This window comes from Dermacentor andersoni, chromosome 1 (genome assembly GCF_023375885.2).
Source record: "Dermacentor andersoni chromosome 1, qqDerAnde1_hic_scaffold, whole genome shotgun sequence".
Classification (NCBI taxonomy): Eukaryota; Metazoa; Arthropoda; class Arachnida; order Ixodida; family Ixodidae; genus Dermacentor; species Dermacentor andersoni.
In genome coordinates this window covers 138,459,449-138,486,173 of record NC_092814.1, presented here as the reverse complement: position 1 = coordinate 138,486,173, position 26,725 = coordinate 138,459,449, and the positions used below count along the sequence as shown (strand labels likewise).

Genomic DNA, 26,725 nt, shown 5'->3' with positions numbered 1-26,725 from the left:
AAAAAGAGAAATAAAAGAGATGGAATGAAGAAAGGAAAGAAAGCGGCCTAATGGTGCGTCACCGACTGCAGAATTGCCACTACGGGCGACTAGGGTATATGTGGGTGCTTTCTTTCTCTCTCTTAGAAGATGCAGGAATCCAGAGTGGGGCGTCGGGGGCTTGTCAGCACCTTCGAAGCGTATTCTTGAAGCGAGGACTACTGCACGCTACATGTTAAGAGACTTACAGAGTAGCACACTTCGCACCTACTAATATGCATTACGTTACAAACATTGCGCATTAAAAGTGTGTATACACATTGGTAATATTAAATCATACACTAGACCCTAATAAACCGGCTACCATGTTTCCCAACAGTGGGCCCTCAGCATCTGCTTTGCTAAACATACTGTCCCGCTTTTCATGTGATTAAGAAAAGAAGTTGAACTTGAACACTGCACAACAGCGTTGGCAACAGGGACGACGCCAACCAGTGTGACAACCTAAAAAAAAAGAATATAAGAAAAAACCTCTGGCAAAGATAGGAAAAGTTTGAAAAACAAAAGACTAAGGAAGATAGACAAGGACATCGCTGTGTGAGATTAGTATTTAACTGAGCTTGTTGGTTCATAGCTAAAACGAGTGTGAACAGCTGAACTGAAAAAACAAAGGAAGACACATACGAACGTCACTTCCGACACAGCGACGTCCTTGCCTGTTTTCCTTAGTCCTTTCTTTTTACAGGCGTAAGCATTTCTATGCTTATCCAACGAGGAAAGCCCTCCGTCCGTCCGTAACGTAAGACGATCGCTTTCAAGTTAGGGCCCGCAGCAGCGAGCAAATTCACCGTCGTGCTGCCTTACGGCGAGAACACAGCGATCTCGCAGCTATCAGCATTCGCTGCACTCTGCCCCAATGGCAGATCGATTTCAAGATAAGACCCGCGCAGTCGCGCCATACACAGCCGCCACCGGAATACGATTCAACACGGTTGATAACGGTTCGACGCGGATGGGTAAGACGCTAAATAGCGATAATGGCTTATGGGCAACCACCACTGAAGCTTCGTCTGCCAACAGCAGCGCCGTAACACACAGCATAGCGAGCGGTGGACACAGTTTTCAGTAGCACACGCTGCGATTTCGCGTCAGCAAATTCGCCGATCGTCTCGAGACACGCTTTTCACTGCTCCTCCCATGACAGGAAACCGACCAGATAGGACGTAGCTGCACATGCGCTCAACGCAACGCGCATGGCATGGCTCGGCGCATCGGGCTAAGCGAATGTTGATGCAGGCGCGCGTCTGTTATCGTTAAATATGTTGTGCCATCTTATTAGACTCCCTACCGGATGGTGTCAGCACACTAAAGTCGTAGCGGCTCCTGGCCAGAGCTGGTTCCCCATAATAGTCGGAACGTCATCAGCGCATCTGGCACCGCCACCTGTAGTAGCTTGCTTGAGTCATCAATTCACGTTGCGCCGCCGTCCGCAGCAGTTCGTGTTCCGGTAGCGCTGTGGTTTATACTGGTCGGATCAAGTTTCGTAACATTGATAACGACACGGCGCTGCGTAGAGATGAGAACTTGCACAATGGTTACGCATAATATGACAACTCCTAGAGGAGTTTCTGCGTGAATTTTTTTATTTTTAGTTCAGCTGTTCAAGTTCGCTATGAACCAATTGCTCAGTTAAATACTAATATTAACTTTTCGCACGCGTTGAAATGCCTTGTTAAGATATCTTGTGTTTTCTCTTTCCGAGAACGGAAAGCGGTTTGAAGTAGTATTCGTGACGGGGGTCATAAGGCTGTGACTATACCTGCGGTGCGAGCTGTGAATTCGCAAACGCAGATCAGGACGGTGGTCTGCTGAAATCGTGTCGCCATAGACACCATTGCAAAACTTAGGACCGCAAACAGTGCCAACGCGCGTCTGCACTTTTCCTAAAGGAGACCACTTTCTCACCTAAAGAAATAGTAGCGACAAGGTGCGTGATAGCAATCAACACCAATAGCAAGGCGAACACCACATCATATGCTACATGGAAGAGCCTCGAGCTTGCTGAGCAACATGATTTTGGTGTGACAGGGTGCTGCTGTACTACTGGCCAACAAGTATTCCGCGCTTGTTCAGACCAACTTTGCCATTGTTTGTTGGTTGTTCAGTGCGACAGGGTTTCCTAAATTACGGTACTCGAGCTGTTGCGAACAATGTAGGCAACTTGTTGCCAGATGTGAATGGGCCCTTATCTGTGAAGTCGGCCGGCAAATTACTAAACGTTCTTACGAACTAACGAAGTTGCGAATACAGTCCATGACTGCTGTATCACGTTAGTGTGGGAACCTTCGCGACCGTGGGTCTTCGTGTCTGTTCTCTAGCCGAATAGGCCAACCAAACACAGCGGAGGGCGCGCGCGACATCGCCGCTGTGTTCCTTGCACCACCACCAGATGGCGCTCGCCTCCACGCGTCCACAGATGATAACTTACTTGTCCTTGCTCAGCGTATTGAAATATCCAGAGTAGAAAGGAGACCGTTATATGTGGCCTTTTTAGACATTACAGGAGCGTATGATAACGTAGACGGCAAAATGTTGTGCGATATTCTGTAAGGGGAAGGCTTAGGCATGATTGTACACCGCTTTTGCGAGATATTTATCTAGAAAATACCGTTTGCATTCGATGGGAAGGAATAGGCAGCGAGAAGAAAGTTGATATGAACAAAGGATTGAGGTAGGGGTGTCCTTTATCCTCACTGCTGTTTTTGATGTACATGGTGAGGATGGAAATAGCGCTAGAGGGAAGTAATATCGATTTTAACCTCTCACACAAACAGGCGGGTACAGCAGTAGAGCAGCAGCTTCCAGGTTTGTTTTATGCGGACGACATTGTATTGCTAGCTAAGAAGCAAAGTGATATGCAACGCCTGGCTGATATCTTCGGACAGGAAGGCGATAAGTTAAGTCTGAAATTGAGCGTTGAAAAATCAGGTGTTATGGTATTCAATGAAAACAGCGAACAGGCAGTGTCAATACAGAGCCAGCAAATACCTCCCGTAAAAGAATATAAATATCTTGGTATATTGGTATATCGATAAACGAAGGCAATACATTAATGGAAACACAGAAAAAAAAACAATAACAGTAAAGGGGAAATGAAATGCGGCCATAATGAAACCCGGAGCGCTATAGGGATACAACTATAGGTACGAGGTACTCCGGGGTATGTGGAAACGTGTCATGGTTTCAGGACTTACATTTGGAAATGCGGTTGTGTGCTTGAATTCAGGGGTACAATCAGGACTCGATGGCAACCAAAAGTCAATGGGACGCCTCGCATTGGGCGCTCACGGGAAGGCTACAAATGAAGCTGTGCAGGGTGATATGGGCTGGACAAATTTTGATGTGAGGGAAGCTCACAGTAAAATTGATTACGAAGAAAGACTGAGGAATATGGAAGAAAAAGAGTGTTCCCAGGTATTTGTACAGGAAAAACGTTGATTCACAGTGGAGGAAAAGAACTAGGAAGCTTACCAGCGAGTATGCGACCTGTATGGTGAGCAACATGGCAACAAAGAACGTCAAGCGAAAAATCAGACAGCTGAGATAATCTCATGGGTGGCGGCAATAAAAAGATACCTGCTATGAGTAACTACCTAAGAGTAAAAAAATCAGGAAAGAAGCAATTTACGATAACTCCTAGTGAAGCTCCTTACTTTTCGAAGCGAGATCAAGATGCCTTAGAACACGCACTTATAAATCGATATACAATGAAGAAGCATGTGCTTGCTGCTGTAACGCTAGGGAAACGATGGAGCATGTTTTTTAGAATGTGAATATATCTGTCCAGCTGTCAATTTAGGCACCTCTGGCCTCCTTGAAGCCGTTGGGTTGAGCGAGAACCGGGTGAAAGTAAACATGTCCGTTAAGAGAGATTAGTAAGAGGGGATAGGAAGATTGGTGGAAGTGGTGAAACGACAAACAACGGAGGGGTGTACAAAAGCAAAGTTCACAATAGGGCTTCAAAAAATTTGGTTATGGGAATTCATCGTGGGTTATCTTTCTCCTTTTCTTTTTTTTTTCTTTTTAAGATAGATAGGACATTAGGCAATATAATAACAAGAGCTTGGCGGCGTTCCAAAGGGGACACTCATAGCATCCATCCATCCATCCATCCATCCATCCATCCAAAGCAGCGGCGATCGTGCAGGGGAAAGCAAAAATAAGAGCCAGAAAGCTCACCTTCACGCATCCACAGCAGCGGCGGCGGCATTGCATTAGTCTCGCTACAATGCCTGAATAAAACCTTCTGTGTCACTTTGTGCGGACATTCAATAAACAGAAACTCGTGTCTCGACTTTTTAAACACTCTCACAAAGCTTTGCTGTATGTAGATTCCAACTCGTTAGATCTGCTGCATTTTCTCTCTCTTTCTCTCTCCTTTCTTCTTCTATCATCTTTCATTCCCTCTAACCCTTCCTCAGCACAGTGTAGCTAGTGGGTATTTACAGTGGCTGTTTTTCCTTTCTTTTCTCTCATCCTAGTCCTCCCACCATTTGAAGCATAACGTTTTACTATCTTGGTATCAATCGATAGCCGGCTGCAATCTCAGGAGGCGACATCTGGTTTCTTACACAAAAAGGGGTTTCAGCCTATGAAAGATGCACATGGTAATTCCAAGTCAATATGAATACAGAGCACGTATTCACAAAAGCGCGTCATAAGTAGACGTTGTTCTTGAAAACAAGCGCAGTCCAATTGCTATAACGATCATATTATTAGCGAAGGCGGCCAGCCATGAAAAAAGTTTTCTTAGGAAAGTAAAGCTTTGTAAATTACTCCGTATAGTTTTGCATAGGAAACAATAGGTGGTTTATAATGACGCTCCCTACGTTTCTAAAAAAATAAAACACTATATCCATGGTATGGTCGGCAAAACTTTATTGAAGTCCTGCGGATCGTGAGTGTTCACGAAGCGGGCCGCTCCCACGTGGGAACCGGAAGGCCGAGCCTCTCGGCCGCATCGTGGGCCTGCTGGACAGCCCAGAGTTGGTCAGCCAGAAGAGGGCTGCGGAGAACCGCCTCCCATCTGGCCGAGCTGTTGTCGATGATAGAGCGTGACCGGGCACACCGCCAGAGCATGTGTTCTAACGTGGCTATTTCTCCACAATCGCGGCAAGTAGCATCGGTGTAAGTATCCGGATAGATTTTATGTAAGAACGACGGATTTGGATACGTATTCGTTTGTAATATCCATGAAGGGATGTTTTTTTGCAGTACATTTATTGCATTTACCTAGCACAGTAGCGATCAAAGTCGCGGCTCGGTGCAACTTCGATTGCGTTTGGGCATTAGGCCAGTGTCAAGGCAATGACCGTCACCACTTCAGACCTTAGTGGTACCATGCTATTACGCACACTTCAAGGACTTTCATATTTTTCCTGGTTCCCAATACTAATTGCCTCCCTTAGCTTTCAACAGTCAGGAACATGTATAGAGTGGCAAGATCCGTTCAGAGCTTGAACGCGGAAGCGGTCTTCCTCACGAGTGCCGAGAGGAAGTGACGACATGCGTTTCTCACTCGATGCACGGTTCTGTGGTTGCTCTCGACGCAGCTGCCGATGGAGCGCCGCAGGCGGTGGCCGGCGAGCTACGCACTAACGGGCTTGGTGCTGGCCAGCGTAGGTTGCGCCGCCGTCTGGGCTCGCGTCTATGACCGCTGCGAACTTGCCTTGGAGCTGCACGACCGTTTCAAGTTTCCCAAGAGGGACCTCGACAAGTGTGAGTAGTGTTTGTTAGAAAATGACTTTGACTAGAACAGGAAGTATTTTTCCAGACTGCTTGTTGACTACTTCGCCGTCTTAGAGAAAGTGAGTTTGATCAGAACTGAAGATATGCAATATGCATAGCTTTCTACTTCAGATACTTACGGTTACGATATGAAAACAGCAGGCGAAAAAAGCATATTTTAAAGACTGACAAAAAAAGATCGAGCACATACACAAATGTGAAAAATGTGAAGTGTTGGTATAAAAAAAACTGGTGAACATTTCTATTTCTATTGAGATATTTGTGTTCCATAGATATATAGACAATTCTTTGCACGAAGCTACACGCGCCAAATTCGCTGATGAACAAGCTTTATGTCGAAAACACGCTCATCAAGATTTCATCACAGAGGGAAAAAAAAGTTAGGTATACGGAATTGTGGTAGAACTCCTAAAAGTGTGCGGCACGACCGTCGCAAGCCCACGTGCGCCATGATGCCGTGTGCCACGTTGCGCGAGGCCTAAAATCCAAGAAGCGACATCACATGCTACTGCGTCTCACTGCTGTTGCCTAGCATGGATAGGACAGAGTTGTGGTCACATTAGGCGGTTAAGCGCCTCTGTGCGGAATACATTTGGCGCAGTCACGCTTACCTCTGTCGCATTTGCACTGCCTCAATATACTACGTGCACATGGACGCTGAAAGACACGTGCTACGGGTGGGAACAGTAGGAGCATTGTTCTCTTTGCTTTGCGTTTTACTCCAACAGGGCTGTGCCTCGCCTATTGGGAAAGCAGGTTCGACACTCGAGCATACCACAAGGGCAAATACGATGGGAGTGGCGACCATGGTATCTTTCAGGTGGGTCAAATATTAATTTTGCCCTTTGAGAGCCCTACTAAACTTAATTGGTCTTTCATGTACCGTAAAACTCAGCTATATACAGGGTGTCCCAGCTAGCTTTAGCCAGAGCTTTAAAATACGCAAATACCACGTAGCTAGACAGAACAAACTAATCTTACTTGCCGTTGCTTGAAGATGCTCAAACTATTTCTTTCATTCTACCTAATTAGATAATAAGCCTTAATTATATATTCGACTTCTCAATTATTATAATTAGATGTAGAGTGTCAACGAGAAAATTGTAGAGCGACATGGAAAACTCCCAGTACAGCTTGCTGTCGCTCAATACGTGCTACATAAAAGTGTTTTTTCGGGCGTGATAGAAGCCCGCGAATACGGGCAAAGTGCCTCCTCGAGTGATCAGTGGCACGGCAATTTTGCGTGCATTTGCGGGCTTCTCTCACGCTCAGAAAAACACTTTCATGTAGCACGTATTGAGCAACAGAAAGCTGTACTGGGAGTTTCCCATGTCGCTCTACAATTTTCTCGTTGACACTTTACATCTAATTATAATATTTGAGAAGTTGATTCATTCATTAAGACTAATTATCTAGTTACGCGGAATTAAAAAACTAATCTGAGAATCTCTAAGTGACGGTAAACAACATTACCTTTGTTATCTTTGTTCTGCCCAGCTAAGTGGCATTTGCATATTCTTAAACTCTGGCTAAAATTAGCTGGGACAATTTGTGTATGTATATATATATATATATATATATATATATATATATATATATATATATATATATATATATATATATATATATATATATATATATATCGTTCACTGGATGGTATCGAACACTAATCTCGCTTGCTTGGCAGTTTGTCACCTATCGATGCCCTTCAAATGGCTTTAAGGCCCGTTGGTGTACCTGATTTCTGGAATGGAAGAGACCTCTTTCTAAGCTCTGATTTTGCCAGTACTGGAGGGCAGAATTTGCCAGATAACTACAAGTGCATATTGACGAGGACTATGTGTTTGAATCGCAGATCAACGATAAGCACTGGTGCCAGCCACACCAAGGTCACAGCGAGAACGTCTGCAGGATGCCATGTTACCGTGAGTAAATTAACGATACTACTCATGCGCAGAATGCGAAATGCTTCCGCAGCAGCGTGGCCATTTATGTCTCGAAAATTTTCCACGAACAAGATTACAAACATTTCAAATCTGCCAAATATTTCTCAAATCGCAAGAAGTCCCGTAAGGGAAATTCCCACCGTAAACCAGATTACAAATATAACCAACTGATATCTTCATGTAGCACGAAGGCCATCTTTATGCTAGCTTCACGAAAATGCAGGAACGGGGAAAAGTCGTACTTGAGGGCTTAGCAACAAAAAAAAATCAGTTATGTTGGACAACTTTCACGAGCTTCTGAATTAAATTCTGGGGTTTTTCATGTCAAGATCACAATTTGATTACGACGCACGCCGTGGTGAGGGCCTCCGGAATAATTTTGACCAAACGGGATTCTTTAACGTGCACCCAATGCGCGGTACAAGGGTGTTTTTGCATTTCACTCCCATCGAAATGCAGCCGCCACGGCCGAAATTCGATCTCGCGTCATCGGCCTCAGTAGCGCAACGCCATAGCCACTGCGCCACCCCGGCGGTTCACGAGCCTCTCTAGTTAATTAAATTGTGCGGTTTTACGTGCCAAAACCACTTTCTGATTATGAGGCACGCCGTAGAGGGGGACTCCGGAAATTTCAACCATCTGGGGTTCTTTAACGTGCACCTAAATCAGGCTGTCTACCAAGTTGACATTTCCAAATTCCCTGAGTTTTCCACGTTTTCCCTGGGTGCCTTTGCACAATCCCCTGAGTGATGTAGAACTATGTTTTATGTCAAGACGGCCTGAAACCATATCGCCCGATGCTGTCACTCTCTAATAAGCCTATGAAAAAAAAGAACGATTTAATCCAATTTGAATACTTAGAAGTAGTGTTTATGTTATTCAAAAAGAGAATAGAAGGGAGGGGTTAAAAATGCACAGCGGATAAAATGTCTTCGAAAAAAATTGCAAATGGAGTCAGACATTCTCAAATACGAATAAAAAGTAGATGCATACAAAAGCAAATATTTTCGAATATGAGCTATTTCTATCAACCGATAGCAAGCTCAGTGGTATGAGGCCCGAACTTTGTCACAATTGAGATTCTCTCCAAGAGATTCTCTCGTAAGTCAACCTCAACTGTCCTGACATACTCGCAGCCCGGGCACGACGCCTTAGTGCTGTGCTTCACTGCTTTAAAGAGTTTATTTTGGTTTAGATGAGGGACACCTGCATCTCGGCATCAGCCAACACTTTGTTTTTTGAGCTCAAGCTCCTTCAAAATAGCGGCAGCACGCTGCCTTTCCCGTTCATGCCTCAATGCGTAGGTCCTTTCATTTCTTGTCCTCCTTCCGCCACTCGTTCGCCCCACGGACAATTTGAAGCATCTTCTTGGTCAGTTGCATAGTCCACGTCCGATTTTTTGAATTCCCTAGGGGCCGCGAATATGTCCGAAAAATCGGCGAGTGGGGAAAAATAAATGCATGACATTTATTTATTTATTTATTTATTTATTTATTTATTTATTTATTTATTTATTTATTTATTTGTGTGTTTGTTTGTTTGTTTGTTTGTTTGTTTGTTTATTTATTTGTTTGTTTGTTTCCACAAGCAAGGAAGTACATGGTTGTGGCGGAAAGACAAGGGGAAAAAAGCTGCAGAGGAAGCAGCATGACTGGCCCCAGGTTCCATTTACAATGGCAGTACTGCCCTTAGGGGTTCAAACCACCACAGGCACAATTGAAAACGCTCTGAAGGCCTGTAGGTACATGTACTAGGCATATGAGTGCTCGTACTGTGACAGGAAATACCGGGTACACGCGTGTATAATTAAGGAAGACATACTGTGTCCCGTGGAAATAGGCCCTATCCACTCTTGTTATGCTTCACTGCAATACTTTTGCGCATGCTTCACCAAGTAACATTGCTGTATCGAGGCAAAGCTGACTTTCGGGAACCGGCGTTATGAAACGCATCGTGCTTTCCAAGCTTCTAAGCCAATCGCGAGGACCACAAAGAGTCCGTGCCATTGCTGACAGCAGCGAGTTCTTTGAATAAAAAACACGGCACCCAACGGCAAGAAGATTCATAGCGAACGTCGAAGCAGTTAGGCCTAACGTTGCCGCAGTGGGGGCTACGGCTGCCAGCGGATCTGTGTGCGAGAGCGCCGGTTCGAGGAGGCGAGGTAATCAATATGGCAGCGGTGGTGGCTTTGATTAATGCCGTTTCGGATCTGCGGTCACGGCAAAACGTCCGCAAAATCGGACGGCGAAGAGTTCTTGCGTCCAAAAATTTCAGATGTTCTAATACATTGACTCTATGGGGTACGTGGTGGCGGTGCCGTGAAGCCGTCCAAATTATCGGGAATCCGGGAAGTCGGTCGTTGACTGTAGACTGGCAACTCCTCCAGCCGACGACAGGGTGTCAAAGACGATTCATTACGATTCCTGTCTGTACTCGAGCCACCGTTACCGCGACTTTCAACCCTTTCAATAAAATTACAGCTAATTTTCCCTGAGAGAGGCACAAATTCCCTGACATTTCCGATGAGTTTTTCCAGACTATTTGAAGTTCCTGAGAATTTCTGGTTTTGCCGGTTGGTAGACACCCTGTATATCTAAGTACCACGGGTGTTTTCGCATTTCACCCCCATCGAAATGCGGCCGCCATGGCCGGGATTCAATCCCGCGACCTCGTGCTTAGCAGCGCAACACTATAGCCAATAAGCAACCACGGCGGCTTAGCCTCTCTAGTGGTACGTCTGCTTTACCCCGCCGGGTCTGCGGCGACTCTGGAAGTACAAGGTACAAGGCCCGAAACCCAGCACCACGACAACAAACGAGCTTGTACATTTCAAACGCAACGGCTGCCAGCGAGTAGTGGCGTTAATTGCTATCGCGGCTTAGTTCCTGCGTGACGTCCAGAAGAAAAATAAGAAAAAAAGAAAGAAAAAGAAAAAGAAAGAAGAAGAGAAAAAGAAATGTCCGACAATGTCCACTTTCTTGGGTATTTGCATATGTGCACTGGATCAAGCGCTGGGAGTGTTAGCCAGTGCCATAACTCACGGCTATAACGGCGGCTGCAGACCATCTTTTTCTATTGCAGGCGTCACGTTGTACGTTGATTTGAAAGGAGGAAACTGGCCAATACACCCTCGTATGCTGCCTAACGGCATCAAAGGTTCCGGAGTCGAGACCCTCACTATGGCATGAACGACAATATATATATAATCTTAAATAACATTATGTCTTGTCTAAATTCAGAAAGAAATCCTAGTAGATAGGTACGACGGGTTAAATGGGGACTAATTAAAGAGACTTGCAGTTGTACGCCTCCGCCTGCTCAATCACTTCTACGCAAAAAAACATTTCCTTTAAAATAAATAAATAAATAAATAATACAATATTGCGCCGGAACCCATTTCACGATGACTACGGACACTAATGCGTTAGCATTAAAGGAATATAGCGACACAACCTATTACCATCGTAGAAACCAGTTATGCATTAGGCGTGTACTACAGCGGGACTCCTCTTTTGCGCTTCACACTCGGCGCCATCTAGCGCCTGTACGTGGGAACGCTAGAAACGCGCCATGCGACAACTGGGCTCCTCTCTCGCGCTTCTTTCTGAACATGCTGAGCCATGTAGTGGCATTGCCACGAAGTCCGCGCGTGGCCTCCGAGATGCGTGGCGCGCCGATGCCTGCGAACGCTGAGAATTGTTCTCTCGCTTGCCGCACACTCAGTGGCGCATACTCAGTGACCCAAGATGGCGAGATGTTCATTAAAGAGTGGCACATACCTGGTAAATTCAGGGTCAAGCTCGCTAAAGCGTTAGCGTCAAAGCTGTTCATTGAAAAGCGGCGCATACCCGGTGCATTTGTGACACGCAGCCTCCAAATGTCGGGTTGTTCTCATTGAGGATCCCTTGTGAGCTGGGTTCGATTACGTTCAATATCAGAGAAACTTAAAGAAACTTTCTCGTCATTGTAGAACGGCACATTCCCAGTGTGACATATCGAGTTACGCAAGTTGGCGTCAGAGGTTCATTGGAGACTAGCACTGACCGAGTGGCACATACTCAGTGCTCCAAGTCCATGTCAGAGTTTCTTCGAACAGCACCCAGTCCAACAGCACCCAACGGTGACTCAAGTAAAAGGGAAAACGGTTAGATACAAACATAGGTGAATACATACATACATACATACATACATACATACATACATACATACATACACACATACATACATACATACATACATACATACATACATACATACATACATACATACATACATACATACATACATACATACATACATACATACATACATAACCCCCGGAAAGTGCGTGAGGTATCCTGAGAATGCTAACGAATTAAAACACTTTAGCATGCACAAGCAGTCACACATACAAGAGTGAAAAATAAAACGGATACACAATAACGAAAGCAAGACACTGCAGAAAATCGTTGAATGTCGAAATTAACGCGATTAGCTTTGAAGCATTGTAGCGACACACCGTATGGCCCCCGCCGAAACGAGTCATGTAGGAGTGTGTGCAGCCGGGCTCCTATCTGGCGCTTCCCTCTGGACGCGCTGTGTCATCTAGCGACGCCTCCACGAAGTTCGTGCATGACGCTTATTTCAGACAAGATTTTCTGAATATACAGGGTGTCCCAACTATCATGCACCAAATTTTAACAATATGCAAATGCCACGTAGCTGGACAGAGCCAAGGTAATCTTGTTTGCCATCGCTTGGAGATGCTCATTATTTTTGCATGCCGCATAATTACGTTAATTCATTAATCAACTTCCTAAATATTATAATTTGATTAGAAGTGTCAACGAGAAAATTGTAGAGCAACATGAGAAACTCCCGATACAGCTTGGTATCGATGCGTGCTAGCAACCGATACACGGTTGCTCGATACGTGCTACATAAAAGTGTTTTTCCGAGCGTGAAAGAAGCCCGTGAACACAGGCAAAATTGCTGCGCGACTGGCCGCTCGAAGCACTTTGCGCGTAGAGACAGATAGACAGGCAGGCAGGCAGGCAGGCAGGCAGGCAGGCAGGCAGGCAGGCAGGCAGGCAGGCAGGCAGGCAGGCAGGCAGGCAGGCAAAGACTGATCGACCGACCGACCCCGAGAAGTACGTAAAGTATCCTAAGAATTATAATTGCATTAACGGTATTTCACTGCACTGAAAGCTGTTCTTTCAAGGCCACCAACTGTCCAGGGCCCAAGTATTGCCCCAAGGGACAATGCATGATTACACAGAGCACAAAGTTATAAGGGCAGCTGTTGCTTTTGCAGGGCGTATAGGGGGCACTCCGGTAGCACGTGAGCTATGTCCTCGTCCGCCACTCCAAATGAACATGGCGCGAAGCTTGCACGATGGGTTTTATTTAAAAAAAAGTACATTGTGCATGCCACGCCAAGGGGAAAGCCGTGAAACAATGTTTGCGCACTTCGCGATGTTTTCACATATACACCAAATTTTAGCCCAGGGTTTATGGCATATCATATTTTCTTTGGACACTTCGTCGAATCGTGCTGCAGATTACCTTTTCGCTGAGAGTTTTTGCAAGGCGTTTGTAACTTCGTTGCTGAACAGCGGGATGGCGTAACCTTCTCCATGTTTGCCAATAGGGGGTGTTGCCAATAGGGGGTGGGGTGTGGAGGAATTCGCTCGTTCATTACCAGTTATGCCGGTATGACAGGGAACCCATGCAAATGCAATTTCATGACTCGAGTTCCCGCAGCTTGTGTCAGCTCAGCAATTTTCACGATTATTTTATTGTGTGAATTTTTTGCCTAAGGGTGCAAACCGGCTCAAGTGCATACTCTCTGTTGCTAATCGTCAAAACAAATCGACAAATCGTGACAGTAACTAGCAACCATGCTACGCATCCAATTCTTTGTTCACTATATCGATTTCATTATTCGCGAAAATTACCGAGAATGAAGGTATCGTGGATGCTTGCTTTTTTTGGGCGTCTTTGCAGTGCTACGGGATGACAACCTATATGACGACATTGAATGCGTGAACAAAATATTCCGGAGGCACGGCTTCCACGCGTGGTGAGTGATGACTTATATCTTCAAATATTTTATTTCACGCGGACCTTATACAGAACCAGTTTTCTCTTTCCTGCTGACACACCAGGTCATTGCATGAACAATGTGCACTGAAACGCATATCGCCATCATTGTCTCGAGCAGCACTACATCAAATTAGTTTTCAAACTCTCGATCGTTTCAACAAATATAGCAAAAGAACGTTGACGCTTTTACTTGGCGTGCTTCAAATCCATGTCAACTCTGTGTGCAAAGACAGTGCGATTATATCAACGTCTCACGATTAAGAGCTCTACGTAAGGTAGCAGTACTAATCGGGTGCAACAAGCATGAAGGCAGGACACAGGTTCACAATTAGCTGTCGACATGAAGTCGCAGGTAGAGACATGAAAAGCTTCCTTTTTCATAATTTTCTCTTGCATTATATAATACCATTAGGCTTTCGAATTATTCCAGTGTCGATGCATCAGTGCAACTATGTGAAATGAAAAAGAAAACATGCTACGTTTTGCCTATTTGTACTTTGACGGCCGTATCATAGATGTCGTCCAGCGCTGATGCACTGATGCTTTCTCTTTAACCTCGTGATGTGCTCGCTGCAGGATGATGTTCAGCCACAAATGCTCGGGCAACACGCTCGAGTTCTTTAATGGTTGCGACTTCCGGATACGACGCGGTGACATGACTAGTTCGCCAACGGGGCTGCAGATCACCATAGAGCCGCCGCCAATACTGGAGAAGCTGAGCCAACTCAGCAAGGGCATATACCAGGCGGGCAGCCACCCGGTGCCCACTCGCCGCGCACCTGATCCGTCCCCAGGGCCAAGCTCCGGTCCACCGGCTCCACGCTGGACACCCAAGACCAACGTGCCGCACAAGCCACGCCCCGTCGTCATTCGACCGCCTAGGCCACAGCCACCGCCAAAGAAGGAAACGAATGCTGTCTTACCCCAGAGGTAGGACTGTCAAGCACCCGTTGGTACCCTCACTCTGCATGACTTCTCTCGCCCTCATGGCGACGTAAATACGAAGACAGTGTGCTAGCCTTGACGGTTCGTATAATGTGAGTTCATACTTGCAGGCCGCCGCCCCTGAAGCGCTTGCCAGCGCCACCTCCCCCAAAGCCGCCGCGCATGGTGCCTGCCGCTGTTGCCAGGCCTCCCCGGCAGCAAGGACCACGCTTTCCGGCGCTGGCGAGGCCTTCACTCACGCGGGCTCCACAGCCCCCCAAGACACCCGGCGGTCTGCTTATGCCGCAGGAGTCTGTTGGGCACGCTGTATTCGGCGTGCCTCCGCCATTCGTGCCAACGTTACCAGGCACACACCAGCGTCGTCCGCCGCCGCCGCATCTGTTGGCCGTGCCTCCTCAGGGGCTCGCCATGTTTGGTCTGCGTCGTGGCCCACCGCCGCTGCCTATACCTATCCACGTGCCTCCACCGCAGGAGCAACAGTCGCCAGTCGTCTACAAGCGTACGAAAACGCGCCGGTTACCGGGCGGTCTCCGGCTACGACCCTTCTTCGGGTTCGCCAGGTCGTCTAGGGTGCGTACAAGCATGTAATCTTCCGCTGGCCACATGTGTAATGTGTACATCACTTATTCATTTCACTATGTCACGCGAACGTCAGAATTGACCCCTCGGTGCTGCCATGTTTGATCACGTGGTGACGCGTCCATTGCTTGCCTCAACTGCCTCTGTTGCATTCGTGTTTACAATGCGTGTGTATGATTGCGGTGCGGCTTAGCAAATCTCTGTTGCGGGAGATATCGTAGACGGTGACTGGGTAGACGACACGAAGCTTTGGCTACAGCTTCAGAAAACATGCAAAAGCGCTTTCGGAGCTGAGTGAGCTATGTGCAAACGACGCGAGCAGCGCATATGGTGCTTGTTCTAAAAACGGGGCTAAAAATGTGTTCCAAGCTATCCAAAGTTTCCGCTCATGAACTGAATCAAGATTAGTCTGTTTTGCTCTTCGTTCTTTAGTTCACGAATATTTTGAAGCATTGTCACATTTCTGACTCAATAAATTTCGTCGATGCGGTCCCTATGATTATTTTGTCTAATCAGTCACGGGTGTGCTCAGTTCCGATAGGTTTGTTCTTCCTGCGCGCAAGGCCTGAAACGTAGCTGTTTGGTACGTTGTAAGACGTTGTAGCAAAGATGTATTATCGCTAGTAACTCGCTTGCTCTTTTGCACCGTTCTGAAACATTCAGCTTCGACCATTCGTGCGCTATCTGTGTAGTTCGTCATTTATTGTGCGTATATGATGCGCATATATTCAAGCGTGCGCCCATTCATTCCTGACACGTTGGCGATAGACTGTGCTTAAGTTTTCGTGTCAGTTGGGGCAGATGTGTGCAGATACTGTGGGCGAAACTTACTATTACAGGATGCGGCGCTATTCCCTTTGTCATTGTTTAACGAGTGGTACTCACTCTTGCCGGCGTTCCGGGGCTGAAGCACTTTCTTTGAACGTTAGCGATACAACGCTGGCAGTTGAGCAAATTTCTGTGTCCTCGAGGAAAGCCGTACATGTCGAAGTGCCAGTAACACATACGGACGGTTGCAGCAGCGGTCCGCGAACTTGGCCACACATATTCATTCCATTCCTTAGTATGCCAGTCACTACTTTTGCAACCAACTACTGCACAGGTCTTCAATCCACATGATTCAACGAAGCATGACTGAAGCACAGTGCATCATCAAAAACTAAGTTGCATTTCCGACAGCTAATCCCACAGGAGCAAGGTGGAAGCGGTAGTGGTTTCGTATTCGTGCGCTGTCGCCGAGGCTACGTGCGGCGTGCCGTCGAAAGCGCCATCTCGTTTCTCTAGAACAAACTGATTCGCGAGAAGGGTCAACAAGACGTCGCTGTAGAGAACCTTGCCTGCTTGCCGTACGAGTTACACTACGTCCTGGGCGGAGGTGTTTTCACATGCCTGCGCGTAAGCGCAAGGAAGAAATGGACCAGCAATGTTACGTTGATGTGTAGTGCAGACATAGACTACTTTATGTTGAAAATCTTTTGTCGTAGAAATAGCGGTGGAATTTTCGCTATGTGACAGTGACAGTGACAAGAACTTTATTAAGAGTGTCCTGAGGAACTTGATTGGGGGAACCGAAGGTTCCCCGATCAAGTTGGTGGCTCCGCCCACGACGGGACAGGGAGATGGTGACTCTCCGCGACGTCGCGGGCCCTCTGGACGGCCTGTAGTTGGTTTGGGAAATCCGAGCTCTTCAGCAAGGCGTCCCACTTGGACTGGTTATGAAAGTCGGAGCCCGCGTTGTACGGGCACAGCCAGAGCATGTGGTTGAAGGAGCAGCACGCGTGACCGCATTTGGAGCACGATTGCGGAAAGTTCGGGTCTATCCAACTAAGCGCTCTCGGGGTGAGGTACGATCTCGTCTGTAAAAGCCTGAAAGTAACAGCCTGAGCTCTGTTCAGTTTCGGGCTGGGGGGAGGGAATTTTCTCCTGCTGTGTCTATAATGTGACGTAATTTCGTGAAAGGTTGTAAGTTTATCTTTGAAGGGGCAATCCTGCGGGAGAGCCGGACCGCTAGCTCGGGCGCGGTTCGTGAATTCACGCGCCAGGCAGTTGGCCCGCTCGTTAGGGTTGCAACCCGCTCGGTTAGTTACATCGTCCATGTGGGCCGGGAACCATGCTATAGTATGACCTGCGGTTTCTTCTCGAGTATTAATACGAAAGCATCTGTTAACGATGTCGGCTGCCTGTTTACAAACTAGAGCGGACGAGAAAGCCCTGAACGCCGTGCGCGAGTCGGAGAAAATGGACGCCGGGCCTTTTGCGGCTTGAAGAGCCAAGGCTATCGCGGTTTCCTCCGCCTCGTTGGCGTGTTTAGCGTAGATTGATGCGGCGCTGATAAGTGTTCCGCGCGCGTCAACGACCATGATTGCAAACCTGTCTTCGCTGCCATATTTGGCGGCGTCAACGAAGAATGCATCTGCCCCGTAAGGATCGATTCGTCGAAGGATGGCTCTAGCCCGCGCTCTTCTGCGACCTTCGCTCTTCTGCGACCTTCTGCGACCTGCGACCTCCTGAGACCCCGCTATGGGGATTTGTCCAATATATTGGACATTCAGAAGTGAGACAGTACTCCTGTGACAAGGCTTTCATCCTCCTAAAACCATGCTGTCCAACTTATTGGACGCCTGCTTGCGCCATCTATGCAGCATTTATGAAAATACATCGTACAAATTCCCACCGAAACAGTTCCACAATGGCGGCATTCAGCAGCGCGGCGTTTTACGGCAGCTGCCGGAGAAGTAAGCACTATTTCTCGTATTTCTACCAGCTTTGAAGGCATATCTTCGATTTTATATTAAAGTTAATACAACAGCGTACGCGCGGTATACGAAATTTAAACTGTTCGCGCGCTTACTTTTTTTTACGCTTCCTTTGATTTCGCGTGTCCATTACGTTGGACGCTAGAACTCAACCCGGTTATTTTGACCGCGCTTTTGCGATAGCCTTGTTATGAACAGCAGGCGAGTACTGTTGGCATTTAGCAGCTTGTCGACGAAATCGCGTCTCTTTTTTTCTTTGGGGGACCGGCCTCGCGTGTCTGATGAATTAAGCCGATAACTTTTCTTTTTTCAGTCTATGGCTAGGACCCGCAAGGCAGCTGTGGCAGGCGGTATCGTAAGAGAAAAAAAAAACATATCGATATCCCTCAATCAGATGTTGTGCGCATGTACAACATCAAGATGGGTGGTGTCGACAAGGCAGACCGAATGATAAGTTACTACAGGATAAAAGCACGCCTTAACAAGTGGACAATCAGAGCCTTCTTTCACCTCTTCGACCTTGCCCTCAGCAACTCCTGGGTGCAGTACACGCGGGACATACGCTCCCTAAAGAAATAGCGGAAAGAAATACTCAAATATATGCAGTTCTGCCAATCTGTTGCTGAAACTCTCGTGGCTCAAGGGAAGCAGGATGAAACGGAGAGTGAGAATGAAGCCGAGTGGCATCCGCCATCAAAGCAGGCTCGACTGTCTCCTCGAGAAACCCAAGAAAAGAGCACTACCCACTGCTCAATGCAGGCAGACACTGCGAACGCTGCCCGTTGCAGACTACAGGGCTGCGACATGAAAACAAAGTTCTTTTGCACCAAATGTCGGCTCTTGTTCTGCATCACCAAGGAAAAAAAGGTGTTTTGAAAATACCCACAGGAAGTGAACATAAGAGAAAAATTTTTGTTGAGCAGAGGAATGCTCTTTTTTATGTACTCCATCCACTACTTTCTCTTTCGAGTTATTAAAATATTTTTGCACGCGAGTTCGAGCGCAATATCTGCGGTACGTCATTACGTGCGCGCTGGGTGAAGAAAGACCGTGTAGCATCCCAGTGTCCAATATATTGGACATCACGCTGTGTTGAAACTATCAGGGCTATTGAAAAAACATTTAACACTTTTCACCTTCATAACCCTCCTGACCTATTCTGAAAGTTTGGGAAAAATCTGTGCACCCAAATACATCCCGGGTCTCAGGAGGATATATTGGGTGGATGTTCCTCGGCACGGGCTCAACCTTTATACCTTCACGGGCTAATTTAGACAGGGGGTGTCGGTTGAGCGGTGCCTGTATAGGGAGCTGACCAGCTTCATCAAGAATCTTGATTCCCGGCTTAGTTGACGAAAGCCTGGAGATCTGTGCAATAAACTGTGCTTCAATTAATTCGTCTGTGGTATTGTGAATTCCGAGTTCAAGTAGTTTTAATGTGCTAGCGGATTGTGGAATACGGAGTATTCTTTTGACGCCGGACCTGATGAGCGTGTCGAGTTTGTTCTTTTCAATTTTGCTCCATTTGAGGTACGGTGCCTTGTAAGTAATGTGACTGATGAAGTGATTCTCTTTTTTTCTTCTAGTATGGGTGTACAACATACACTGCTGTTTTGCCGCTATTGCCACTGCTTGTAGGGCCTCAGGCCTCGTCAAGCTGCTCAATGAGCAGCTTTTTGTCTGGGGTCCATTTTTCCTTTCCTTGAGGAAAATAAAACTGGTTCTGATTCTGATTCATTCAGAGCTTAAGGTGGCCCCACCGTAAGGGTTAGAGTATGTGGCGGCTAGCTCGATGGCTTTTTCAACCGCTTGTGTCCTGCGATGTTACTACTTCAGATGTTGCAAAGTTGTCAGCAGGGTTGTGACTAACTACGCACTGCGCAAAGATGCTACTGTTCTCGATTATTCCATATAGCAGATGCTGCAAACGAGTTCAAATAGGTTTCCTTTTTCAAGTGGAGCCTTTTTTGCATCCTCCCTCCACTTTTCGAGTGCTGGCTGCTGTCTTCCCGAGAGACGAAGAGGTTGCGGGGAGTCTCACACGCGCTGTAACTCAAAAATTCAAGTCAGTGGTCTTCATTTCCGTGATCTTCATTTAACTTCACCTTAATTAACACTAAAGGTCGTGGGTTCGACTCCCACCAAAGGTCGTAGGTTCGAGTGCCTTGATTAACTCTACCCTAACTGTGCCTTAATTAATTTTGCCTTAATTAACACCGAAGCTCGCGGGTTCAACTCCCACCAAAGGTCGTAGGTTCGAGTGCCTTAATTAACTCTACCCTAACTTTGCCTTAATTAAATTCGCCTTAATTAGCACCGAAGCTCGCGGGTTCGACTCCCACCAAAGGTCGAGGGTTCTTAGCCTTTTTGCACAATCGTGTGGTCCCACCAACGCCGGATTTCCCGCCTCATTAGCCATATAATGCTTTCATATTATTATAAAAGAGGATGTGCGCCTGCGATGGGGTGATTAGGACCAGGATCGCCCAGCGCAACAGTCCAGTGCTTTATCCACGCATTCATGGCACGAGAGAATTACAACCTTGCCACTCTACTTCCCTCATGCAAGCTAGCACTTTGAGACAGTTGGCACGTACGTCTGTCATGTCGCACCGCAACAATTTGATAACAAGAGCAAGACAGCGTCTGTTTCCCCCGACCTTCCCTAGTCGCAGCCAGCACTTTCAGATGCGAGGTGATTTTGCACCACTCTTGGGATTGGCCTATTTTGCTCAGCGCGCTACCTCTGGGATCGGCCCAGGTTTTAACAGAACAGGTTGTCATGTCGTCGTTCTCGCCCGCCACCACCCGACTAACGTCGTTATCTTTAAGCCATCGCAGTGAAGTGCTAACTTTTTTTGCTCGTGTGTACAAAGTAAATGTGTCGCAGTGCGAAACACTGTACACTCAGCGAAAGTCGCATAGTGATTATGATGATGACTTGCTCGTAATATTGCGTTTGTTTTAGTTTTATTGTTTTTGTTTATAGACATCTTCCTCATTATTTTCTCTAAACTATACCTTTAAATTACATTCAACGGGGGCTAGTAAAATAGTGGCGACTGTGAAAAGGCAAAATCACCCCAGAATTCCTAAAGCCATATCAGTTTATAAGATTTTGCTTTTTCTTGAAACGCAGATTTGACGTATCCAGATGGCTCACTGATAAATTCTTCGGTATGCCTTTAGAGGTGGCGACGAACGGAAGCGCATATTCTCCTTGGTATATAAAATGGGTGCCGAGGCATCGAACTTAGCCAGATTCTCTTGAACAATTTTACGAAGGCAAGTTATGGGATATTTGCGGAATGTTAATTCTACCGGCTGTCCGAACTAAATGTCTAAAAAAAAATTTAAATATAAACAAAAACAATATCACAGCGGTCCTTACGCGAATGCCGATCACTCTATGTTGACGGGCGTCGTTCATGCTAGTCGTAATTCATTTCGCAAAAATAATTATTCAATTAAGTTTATTTAAATGAGTTTTAATTAGCTTATTTAATCGATATGTCATTGATGCAGAAATTCTGGAGGATGTCCAACAGTGACCGAAAACAGCGTTCAAAACATCCTAGGTCTTGCGTGATCGTTTTTGCGTAAGCATTTTAGGGCTATTTCCCTCGGAAACCTCTCCGTCCGTCCGTCTGTCTGACGGACGGATGAGGATACCTCATGACTTGGCATGACTACTGAGATTTCTGACTGTATATATGTATATATATATATCATAAGAAGCCAAGAAACAAAAACACCAAGGACACCACAGGGGAAATTACTTGTACTTACTACCTAAATTAAAGAAATCGCATCGCACGCGTAATGCGAAGACGTGGGATCGTTCCCCACCTGCGGCAAGTTGTCTTTTCATCCACTTTCATTGTCATTTATGTACGATTTCTTTAATTCACTTATTAAGTACAAGTAATTTCCCCTATGTTGTCCTCGGTGTCTTAGTTTGTTGTCTTCTAATGTTTGACAAAAATTTGGCCCCTCGGTTAACCCCCTTTCTTTTCGTTCACACACACACACACACACACACACACACACACACACACACACACACACACACACACACACACACATATATATATATATATATATATATATATATATATATATATATATATATATATATATATAGGGTGTCCCCACTATCATGCACCAAGGTTTAAAAATTAGCAAATTGTTATGTTCTTTGCCTCGCTTGGAGATAGATTATATTTTCCATGCCGCCTAATTAAATAATTAGAATTAATCAATTAATCAAGTCCTCAAATATTATAATTAGATTCAAAGTGGCAATGAGGAAATTGTAGAGCAACATGAAAAACTCCCGATACAGCTTTCTCTTGCTCAGTACGTGCTACATGAAGATATTTTTCCGAGCGTGAAAGAAGCCCGCGAGAACACGCAACATTGCCGCGCGACTGGCTGCTCGAGGCATTTTACCTGGATCGTCGGGCTTATTTCACGCTCGGAAATGACATTTATGTAGCACGTATTGAGAAACAGAAAGCTGTATCGGGGGGTTTTCATGTTGCTCTACAATTTCCTCATTGACGCTTTTCATCTAATAATAATATTTCAGAAGTTGAATAAATAATTATGACTAATTATGTAATGAGGCGGAATTCAAAAAATAATCTGAGTATCTCCAAGCGCCATCAAACAACATCACCTCGGTTTTCTGCAGCTATGTGGCATTTGTGTATTTCTACATTTTAGTGGACCAGATTTGGTACGCCCTATATATCTATGTGTGTGAGCGACTAGAAAGATTGCTTACATACGCACTATCTGGCAAGTCTGTCAGGGAGTTTCTGGAGTAATCATTTTTTTCCGACAAACAAAGAAAGCCAGTAGCATTCGGCAAATAGCACGTGACAACGCGCTATAGTAGCCCCGCGATAACAGCCGTCTCAAACTTAAACGTGGATCTAGTCTACTGTGCGTCTTACGCACGTTCAAAGCCAGGGATTCGCGTTTCTGTAGTAACAAAAAGCAAGGTCCGTGTTCACGAAAAGTTCTCACACTAAGCGCAAATTCAGTTCGTTCGCATTGCGATAAGCTAGTCCCATATTCGACGAGACGAGGTCAGGCGTAACATCGGCTGTCACCTATGTTTGAAAGAGAAAGTTTAAATCATCTACTCGAAAACATTAAGTTGAAATGGGGAACGCTTGCTTTCGCGTTACCTTTTACAGCACGTAAGTGAGAATTCATTCGTCGCCGGCTGGCTTGCTAGCGGCAAGCGCACTACACTCAAGCCCACTTTAAAAGAACCAACTATATTGTTTGTCTTCCCCGGTGGCCCAATCAGTGCGACATGAAATCGATTATATTTCTGGACTCAATGAAAGTGACCGACAGTGAGCATAACCATCAAACTATATTACTAATGGTGTCGTTTCCAACAGTACACCTCGTAGTTCTTTGACTGAAATTCGTGTAATAACAAAAACTCAGGCCCGTATTCAAGAAAAGCTCCTACACTGAAATTGCTCATAAGAGTAAATTCCAGCCAAATCCTTCATGATACTGGGCATATAGTTAGCGAAGTCAGCCATGCCAACGGCAAAGAGCACTTACGACCGAGACGCTTTGTGAGTAGGGCCTCGTTTCACTACTATAGATACATTTGATAAGCTACACAATAAAAAAACGACGAAATTGTTTTCCATAATTAGTGCGTCACTTCTTTAGTACCAATCTTCTGGTTCACGTGTATTATGTAACGTTATCTTCCACTACAGCTGGTTTTAGCGCGTTATTATGTAAACGAAGTTTCTATTAGAAACAGAATTTATTGGTGTGCCTGGAACTAACCTGAATAATATTGTTTTTTATAAGAAAGTTTGATGTCTGGGAAAGGTGTGAATATTTATATGTTAAAAGGATTTGTCACTTTTGCGATAGCGCGAGTTTGTTTGTAAATGGGTTTTGTTGTGGTTGTTCCACAAATCAGTACTGGGGAACATATATAGTGAAGCAAATAGTATTGCAATGAAGCACGTTGGTGCATGCATATGCGATGCGTTGCTCTGCTTAATCATTTGTTCCTTACGGTGAAGCTTAGGCACGCAGCCTAACTTTTGTGGCGCGTGCGGTTACTCAATGAGGTATGACACTAATTTTTCATTAATTGCTTTCTTTTCCACGGAAAGCCACCTGATTACGGGCCGCGAAAGGGCCACTCATCACGATACACAGCTGCGTTAGTAATAGTTACTGCGTTCTGGAGCTAGTGACTGAGCTTCATCAATAACGGTTAATATGCACGTAGCTCTCCTAGAAGGAAAATGAGCAGCTCTACAAAACTATTTGATACATGAAGAGGGGCGCACAGGCACTGGCGCTGCTTCATCGTATTGTGCGTAGCGTCTGTGCACTATATTTAATGAATCTTCCCTTTCTATAGCACTGTTTCTTCCTGTAATCTTGAGCCAGCCAGCCAGTTAGTCAATCCTTACTTTTTGTAGTTAGTAAATGTTACTAATGCTACAGTTCAGTAATGTTCACTAAGTAACACGTTCACAACACCTGTGACAGTGACTTTAAAACTTATTGTTACTAACTACGACTTCTCTTTTTGCCTGAAAGTGACGGGTTCTACTTCAATTACCCAGTATGCGTGGTTTGGCCAATGTGGTTGTCATTATGTTGGTGGCCGAACGTTGGCCAACGTAAGTCAAGGGACAGAAAGGGACAAGTACACATAAGGAGCACACAGACGTTGCCCCTTTCTTTATTGGGTTGACATACATTCAAAATGCAGTCCTAGCTCGCCCAAACTTTTACCTTGCTCCCATGTCAGCTGACTTTGGGCCGACTTCGGGATAGTTATCGGGAACGTAGATCGGATATTGCGTTTTTGTACCATTTCCAACAGCGGTAATGTGAATGGCCAGTGTCCCCAAAGGTGTAATGCAAAAACATGCGTTTACTGTTCTGTGGAGCGTGGACAATGGACAGCACAGGGAATTAAGTGTTCTGGTCTTGACTTTGATCTTTCGCACGCATTTGACATGACGTCATTTTAACAGTTTGCATTTGCCGGTTCACTGTTGTATTTTGTCTATAAAAGTTTAAAGTGATGGACCGCGCACAACCTTGTGATACATATTTTCTGGAAGAATAACATACTTATTTTGTTCTGCAGGCTTTCAAGAATAAGGGCAAGACATGACAACACGTCTGGCTCAATCCGCTCATGTCAAGCACTGTTCGATGCAGTCTTTGACTAATGCGACCCAGGGAATGAATGACCTGACCGGCCAAGTCAAGCGACATGCCCACTGAACTCTCACTTGGACGCAGCACATAGTGCGCGGCGGGAAGTGTCTCGGGAGTTCGCTCAACAAACACCTCATTACCAGTGGCTGTCAAGCATCAAACGGCAGAGAGAGTGAACTTCTGCCGTATTGACTATTCAGCGACAGGGTGGCAACCACGTATCAAGTGTACAGGAGGTAACCTGCTTCCGCAAGGAAGTGTTGGGACTGCAGAGGCATTTGGGTGTATCATAACAGAGGCGCGAAGGCTACTGACATATCAACCATTTTTTTCAACCGAAGAACCCAAGTTGTTCCATACTTACCTGTCCTGTGCAGCTTCGAGCAGTACGTTACAGTGACTGACCGTCTACTTTTCTTTTTACAGGAAATGCACGTATCTTAACGGCAGAAAAAAGGCGCACATACCTGCGCTTGCTGCAGAGCAAGAGTCGTAAGACATCGGCCGACTCGAAGTGGACAGTGTGGTTTACTGCGCGGGACATTTTGCAACCAATTTCAGTTTCTGCGTCACCGTGTCATGCATCGTACATCCGCTATTCGAAAAGGCATGCGCGCTAGAAAGCGATCTACCAAGGTTCATTGTGACATTCCTCAAAGCGTGCATAGTAAATGGCTGACAGGCGTTTTCATTAAGCTACGAGTAAGTATTGTTCAAGAAGCAGTGTTCACATGATTAGTTATGCAGCGTCGCCAAACGTAAGCTTTCATAATCAAGAAATTTACATTGAGTTGAGTTACCGTGCAACTCACTCACACTCACTCACAACAGCGATATATTTATTTCCGCGTTAGCTTGAAGAACAAAGCAAAGTTATGCGAGCCCTATGAGCAGCTGAACAGGGAAAACACATGACTTGAAAATTCTTTCCTTTTGACACAAAATAACACAAATAAAAGTCCTTAAGGTACCTTTTTGGCCCATGTAACGTTCTGACACTGAATTTATAGCAGCGCGAAGGATGTTCACGTGAAAAGGCTAAATGTCAGGAATATTTTCTGCTTCATCGCGACGCTTAACACCGTATAGTCGGGCGGGTAAACTGTTGACAATGTTGTAGCCATGGCTGTACATAAGATATATAAATGTGTAATTTATTTTTCATGTTTTCAACTGACTTCAACAGCGCGTGTTTCAATTCTCACCAGTTTTCGTCCTTATGCCACTTAGCTTCTTTTTTCTACTCTCTGAGAGTGCCAACACGTCAACGCCCGAGCCTTTTTTGTCTCATGGAAAATAAATTACTTCCAAATGAGCTTGTGACATGCATTTTCTTCCTTTTCACTGGTTGTGTCTAAAAAGGTCTAACGTTATTTTTTACTATGTCAGTCA

The 26,725-nt window shown here is 45.7% G+C and overlaps 1 protein-coding gene across 1 annotated transcript in view; it reads left to right on the top strand.

Annotated features, from left to right (window-relative positions):
• The window catches only part of LOC126544351 (uncharacterized), a 79,360-nt gene extending 52,712 nt beyond the window's left edge, over positions 1 to 26,648 (top strand). The window contains exons 2-8 of the mRNA XM_050191640.3: positions 5,592 to 5,757; positions 6,516 to 6,607; positions 7,643 to 7,712; positions 13,719 to 13,794; positions 14,394 to 14,747; positions 14,873 to 15,332; positions 25,260 to 26,648. Coding sequence (XP_050047597.2) covers positions 5,598 to 5,757; positions 6,516 to 6,607; positions 7,643 to 7,712; positions 13,719 to 13,794; positions 14,394 to 14,747; positions 14,873 to 15,332; positions 25,260 to 25,286 — 1,239 coding nt within the window. The 5' untranslated portion in view covers positions 5,592 to 5,597 and the 3' untranslated portion in view covers positions 25,287 to 26,648. The remainder of the gene's footprint in view (positions 1 to 5,591; positions 5,758 to 6,515; positions 6,608 to 7,642; positions 7,713 to 13,718; positions 13,795 to 14,393; positions 14,748 to 14,872; positions 15,333 to 25,259) is intronic.
• The last annotated feature ends 77 nt before the right edge of the window (positions 26,649 to 26,725 follow it).